The sequence below is a fragment of the Carex rostrata genome, chromosome 2 (genome assembly GCF_964058835.1).
Source record: "Carex rostrata chromosome 2, lpCarRost1.2, whole genome shotgun sequence".
Classification (NCBI taxonomy): Eukaryota; Viridiplantae; Streptophyta; class Magnoliopsida; order Poales; family Cyperaceae; genus Carex; species Carex rostrata.
This window is the reverse complement of record NC_135919.1, coordinates 18,407,421-18,414,016: the sequence shown is the minus strand read 5'-3', so window position 1 is coordinate 18,414,016 and position 6,596 is coordinate 18,407,421. Positions and strand designations below refer to the sequence as shown.

Sequence of the window (6,596 nt, the reverse complement as noted above, 5' to 3'; positions counted from 1 at the left end):
ATTGCACTACCCGGCCGATTACATGCATGCAGCCGTTATTTGTTAGGCAAAATTAGGCAAGAGCAAAAAATTAGATATAATGCTTCCTTGCAATTAATCTGTCTAGGCACCCTTGCAAAAATGGTCCCAGCCGGTATCAGTGTTGCTCTAGCTAGCATGCATATTAATTCGTACCATTTGTGTTTTTATATGAGTTTCAAAACAGAAAGATTGGAAGGCCTCAGTGCTTATTTTCTTACTCTTTTCAGAGGTATCTTATATTACAACTATTTTATGTATAAAAGTTGATATATATTTTTAAAATTGCTCTAATTAAAATATGTGCAAGTTTTAAATATTATTTGAAGAAAATAGTAAATAAGTTCATGGGGTGGGGCGGTCCTTGTCAATCATCGCATGATTTTCAAAATTTAAAGTTCGGAAACCAACTTGTCACAAACTACAAATTTTGAGACCTCGTATAATATTACCCCAAAAATTAAATTGTGTGTGTATTCTCTATAGTTTATATATTATATATACATGTTAAACCTGATGCAATTTGAAATCCGACTAGTTAATTTATAGAGAGATTAATTTGATAATTGGTAGCCACTACCAAGCAATTTAAAAAAAAAAGATTAATTTGATAATATTATTTGCTTGATTTTGTTGAAGTTGACGAACACTCTTCAAATTACCTCACAGTGAATACAAGGAATTGATGAATCAAACTATACAATAAGCGGCATATAATCAAAAGAACATGCATGCAAATGCAACTAATCTTCATGCGTTTTGAATCGCATGCAACCACTGAGATATTCTACTAAAAGAACCTTTGATCTCTTTGGCAATGGCACAACACTTGCTGTAATTCCATTTACACTTTCCGCCTCGAGTACTTTCAATACCATCTGCTGCACCTTTTGCAACTCCAATTCCAATTGCCTGATTTTCTTTGATGCCTTTCTTGCACCATCCGAAGAACAACTTTGTTACATATATATGAATTCTCAAGTGGCATAACGCCACTAATTCCATTGATGAAAAATAAATTTTACATTCTAATTATGTATAAAGTAATCAAACTCTTTGGTACTAACAATTACATGCACATCAATCATTACTATTACAGTCCTTAAACTACCCCTCAATTTCACTATCTCTAACCTACACAACTACTAATACATATTATCAAAACCTACATGAAAAAGAGAACAAAATAATCTTGTTTAGACAAAATACTAGCACCATTTTTTAAACAAAATAAATACGAACAAGCTCATGGACTCTATAAGAAAAACAAAATTAAAAGAAAAAGAAAAAGAAAAAGGAAAACCCTTTACTATTGGGACTCAGCAATGTTCTGTTGCCATAAATTAATGATATCAGTTGCTTGATTGAGAAGAGCGGTTCTACGCTTTTTAGGGATCCAGGGCCGCTCCAACTTGGCCTTGAGCACGTCCCAAGCATCCTCCATTGGCCAAAAGTAGTACGGGCTTATCGGTATTGTGCCGTGGCCCGGTACGACCTGGTCTAATGCCAGGCCAAGGTTTTTCTCCATCCATAGAAATTTTAAGACAAGTCGTGATCTTTCCATGACTTTTACCACCACTTGCATTTTCTACAAATCATGTAATTTCAAAACTTCACATTTAATTAAAAGTGAATGAGACAATATATATAGAGTGATATGCATGCTACAGAGCAGTCTGTACTATGGACTCATATATCCATTTTCGAAGTACAAACAGTAGATCTGAACCACTCAACATGATCTACTTGCAGACCAAATTTTACAATTTTCAGAATTTTTAATTTTTTTAGATTGGTAGAAAATCACTTCATATAAAATTCTGGAGTGATTTTCTACCTATCTAAACAATAGTAAAAAAATTCTAAATATTGTAAACTTTGGCCTCCAAACACATTTTCATATGAATATCATGTTTAACAGTTCGGATTGACTGATTGAAATTTGAAAATAGAGATATGGGTCTATAACACGGGCCGATGCGTAATATGCATATTACTATTATGCTCACTCATAAAATATTTTAGGAACTATTGATGGACCAACTACTAGTTTCCCAAATGCTAATTGTGTAACGGGTACAGGGTAAATATCGAACGGTTTGACTTAATTTACAGAGAAGCAAGTTTTCTATTGTAAAATGAAGATTATCAAAAATAACAAACTGGGAGACACTGTTTAAACACTTACATCCTAACAAAAGTTTTCAATCCAAAGTAGTAATATTCATATTACCTAAAGTAACTCAAATTTTGAGTTTAGATCCGAACTGTCAGATCTGTTTTGGCACGAATATTAAAGGGGCCACATGCATTCACCTCAGGCCAGATTGGCCCGGATTTTGATCAGACAGATCGGATCTAAACTCAAAATTTGAGTTGCTTCAGAGGATCCGGACTCGTACTAGCATCAATAAAAAAAATGACTGGGAGCAGTTGGGTCAGAACCAAGGGCCATTATACCACTATTTATACCAGTAAATGGCAGGTGCCACATGGTACCTGTATCCAGCTTGATCGATTGTACATGGGTTTTTAATCAAATTTTAAAGGAAAGAAAGACCAATTAAGCAATCAAATAAATAAGAAAAAACATGCATAACATGCAAAAAGTTTTTTGTTTTCTACCAGTACCACAATAACTATCAAGCAAAGTTATAACTATGGGCGGATCCAAGATTTTTGTCATGGTAGGGAAGAAGTAGTGTGCACCAGTACGCTAAATAACACTGATATTGGCTAGTACCAGTATTAGAAAATAGTCAATCGGGTTCAAATCCATTAGCTAATCGGGTTCAAACTCATTAGAATTTTCATAAAATTAATCTCATGATTAACCATATCTTATAAGAGCAAAAGTATAGAAAAAAAAAGAAAATAAAGAGAAACAAAAAGTAGCAAAAAAAACATGACAACAATTAAAATAAAACTAGAAAATAAAAATTAGCGGAAATGGAGGTGTCCTCCACACACAGGAATGGAGATGAAGAAAGGAAATGGGAGAGAACAGTGGAAATGATCTGTTCCAGGGTTTGGTTGCAATGGAGAAGAAGAAAGAAAGGGAATTTGATGCCCTGTCGTTCATTTATTCTGACCACGGGCCCCACCCTTCTGCCATTTTCTCATTTAAACTCAACAACAACAACAACAACCAAGCATAAACAAGTTGGGGTAGGCTAGAAATGAAACCCAACCGTAGATTTTCTCATTTAAACTCAGTTCACAGAATTTTTTTATGATAATAGTTCTTAGGCTCATGTGTACCATGTCCATTCGATATTTTTTCCACAATCTCATTGTCCCCTTCCTCAGAAAATAGACCAAAATTCAAAGAAAATATGCACAGAAGAAAAGGGGAGGAAGATCTAAGAATAGTTTTCAATATCCAGGGTAGGCATTAGCTCTACCTGGCTCCTTCAGTGCTCAATAGGGTAGTGCAAAGTCCTTTTCACTTAAAATATTTACCAGAAATATGATTTCTAAGTTTTGCAACTGAAAAACTGAAGACAGTACCCACCAATTGATTCATCTTTAATTGGTAGAAATACTCATTTTCACTATTGAGATGTAAAAACCACTAAAGAAGCAATATTTACCTGTACCGCAATCAACATTTACATGGTACTGGTACGAAGCTTAAACGATAGTACATGGGTTTTCAATCAATTCTAAAGGATGGAGAGACCAATCAAGCAATCACATAAAAGGAAACTCAGGTATAACACCCAAGTAGTTTATCATTTCGTACCAGTACCGCAATAACCAGTATAGATTTATTTTGGTACTACTTATTTGAAAACTTTATTTAAATATTTACCAGAAATTTGGTTATTAAGTTTTGCAACTGAAAAACTGTAGACAGTACCCACTATTGAGAAGAAAAAAAATTAAAGGTTGAGACAATAAAGAAGCAACATTTACCTGTTTTTCTGGTACATTTTGTGTTGTATTTTCTGGAGCGGTATCAGTGGAGCTTGAGGAGGCATCAGGCGCTGATCGAACAGAGAGAGAAAGAGATTTCCTCTTATGAAGATATAGAGACTGAGGCGAGGAGAGAGAAAGGGAGCAGGGTTTTAGCAGTAGGAGAGAGAGTGCCATGAGATTGAGAGCCCTCTTACTCCTCTTCACTTGCTGGTGTGGCTTCGGAAGAAAAGAGAGGAGAAAGGGATAAGAGCAGGTTTAAAGTGTGTGTTTGGGCTTATTGGGCTCAAATTATATACGGTCAACTGGTACAAGGAACAACAATTTCTCCAATGTAATCCATTACTGCTGGTATGGGCCTTTTGGGCTTATTGGGCCCAAATATAGACTACGGTACAAGGAACAATCCTACTGTTGGATAAATTCATATCACCTGAGTTAACTCAAATTTTGAGATTAGATTCGGACTGTTCAATCTGTTTTAGTACGAATATTAAAAGGATTTTTGTGCATTCCACTTTAGACCGGATTGGTCGGGATTCTGATCAGGCGATCCAGATCTAAACTCAAAATTTGTTTTGGGTGCTATTTCTCAAAGGTAATCCATTAGTTGTTTTGAGTGGTCCGAGAGGCTCAATATCTGTCTAGAGAATAGAGATCGACACGAACAGAGACGCTTAGCCGTTTCTTCTCTTTATATAAACCCTAGTTCTATCTCGCCGTATTGTACCTCATCGGCGACTCGGAGCCTACAGTTTCTTCTCAGTAAATGTTGGTAAAACCGTAGTTTCTTTTTCACTGACAAACATTATAGATCTGATGAATGGGAAGAGATTGTTTTGTGGTTTTGTGGAAAATGATGATATTTGATTGTCGCCCCAGTCTTAGATCCGCATCAAAAGATGGCGGGTCCATGGTGATTGACTATTTCTATCTGAATCCACCTTTTTCCTCTGTTTTTATCTGTTATTTTCAGTCTTCGTGAAATTTGTTCTTGCTTAATCAACAGTGCGTTCTCCCTCCGTGATGCAAACTGTGTCCAATTGATGATTCACCGTGATTATTGCAAACATTTATCACCATCTTTCGGCTGAGATCTTACGCACTGTTGATTTTCTAAAAATGAAATTGTTACTTTTTCGAGTTTTTGAGTAGGATATTTTGAAACTATAGTATAGGAAATGCCATGAGGTATCTCGTACCTTGCTTAAATTCAGTAGCTAGCTACCTCGTAAGATTGGCAGATAAAAATTTACACTACTTGCGACACTGGTTGCTCCTTTTATGAGCTTGCAGTTACTTTTGACCTGTTTACATGTTTTAGACTTCTAAAATCTTTACCTGCTACTTTTCTATGATGATCTCTATTTAATATTTCTCCATTTTATGATCTCTATTTAATATGTCTCTTTTGATATTCTCGATATTATTTTGACAACAATAATTTTCTTAAAATTAGACAAAATTGCAATTAAAAATAAATTTATAGATATGTTATTGTCCAAATATCATCTTACCCGACGGAAATGGCATATTTGTTTGGTACGAAGGATCTTTGTTGATAGAAGATTAGCTAATATTCTCTACAAAAATTATATGCACAATACAATTTTGAACTTGTTAATTTAACAAACTTTTTTTTAAAGCTGACTTGGGAACATTAAAGTATGAAACAGATGCCCAAGTAAAACAACATTTTTAAATAAAAACAATTACCTTGAGGTATGATGTTTGTAACAAAAATGATCAAACCATGTAATGTTTGTAAACAATTAGATTTTACGTATGGGAATATCAATTTGTAAATTTTTAACATATAAAAATATTATAATATAGATGTTCGGAAATTACATAGAAAATTTGATATGAAGTTAGTTTTTATTTTATTTTTTATTTTTATAGAAGATGTAATGCTAAAATCAAATTATATTACTTGTATTGATACCAGGTACTAGTTCAAATTAATATAATTGTACATATTAGATTCTTAAAAAAATTAAATGATTGAATCGTTTATACACTGTAAAGTGATATTATAGTGAATTGATCACGCAATGCATAGTGATAAATGACAACTTCTCATTTTAAAAATTGAAACATATCACACAATTGATACACAAGCGGACATAATTCAAGCATGCATGTTATACACAATTTTATTATATACGAATGTACGGCATAGCGATGAAGAGTACAACGAAGCTGTTAAAAGACTTAACAATTAACGTTAAACAAGAAATAAAAAAAAAAAAGATAAAATTGCTAGACTTACATAGTATAGTTATGTTAGACGTCGAAATAATAACTTATTATATTGATCTTGTAGTTTGTTCAATTAAAATTTCATATACTTTTAAATTCTGTTTTATTTAATTATTTTTAGTTTTGTATTTGTCAATTATTATGTTAATGTTGAAATGTTTTTTGAAGTTATTTTTAATCTTATGTTTCAATTCACTTATATTAATGTATTTTAGACTATTTTAACTTAATCACAATTTAATGAACTTAACAAAATGGTCAAATTAATGAATTTGGTGAAACAACTCCGCCAGTATCAATGATTAATGAATGGTCAATTCAATGAAACAGCCAAGCAGCACCGCGAATTGGATAAAAAAAAAAAAAAAAAAACTCTGACCCAATTTTTTTTTTTTCAT

At 33.2% G+C, this 6,596-nt stretch overlaps 1 protein-coding gene and 2 non-coding genes across 3 annotated transcripts; 2 read left to right on the top strand and 1 right to left on the bottom strand.

The window, feature by feature from the left end:
* Positions 1-1,005: 1,005 nt before the first annotated feature.
* On the bottom strand, positions 1,006-4,171 carry LOC144547132 (small ribosomal subunit protein cS23-like). The gene is made up of 2 exons (XM_078295728.1): positions 3,937-4,171; positions 1,006-1,606 (listed from the first exon to the last, which is right to left on the bottom strand). The coding sequence occupies exons 1-2, from the start codon at positions 4,111-4,113 to the stop codon at positions 1,328-1,330; spliced, it is 456 nt and encodes a 151-aa protein (XP_078151854.1). The 5' UTR covers positions 4,114-4,171; the 3' UTR covers positions 1,006-1,327.
* Positions 4,172-4,788: 617 nt separating this feature from the next.
* On the top strand, positions 4,789-4,877 carry LOC144550725 (small nucleolar RNA U31b). Its single transcript, XR_013510567.1, has one exon. It is a non-coding gene; the product is annotated as a small nucleolar RNA U31b (small nucleolar RNA).
* Positions 4,878-5,115: 238 nt separating this feature from the next.
* On the top strand, positions 5,116-5,255 carry LOC144550723 (small nucleolar RNA F1/F2/snoR5a). Its single transcript, XR_013510565.1, has one exon. It is a non-coding gene; the product is annotated as a small nucleolar RNA F1/F2/snoR5a (small nucleolar RNA).
* Positions 5,256-6,596: the final 1,341 nt, after the last annotated feature.

Coding starts and splice junctions, on each gene's coding strand:
- LOC144547132 (XM_078295728.1), bottom strand. CDS start 4,113: ATGGCACTCTCTCTCCTACTGCTAAAACCCTGCTCCCTTTCTCTCTCC. Junction 1,607..3,936: donor AAAATGTACCAGAAAAACAG/GTAAATGTTGCT, acceptor CATGATTTGTAG/AAAATGCAAGTGGTGGTAAA.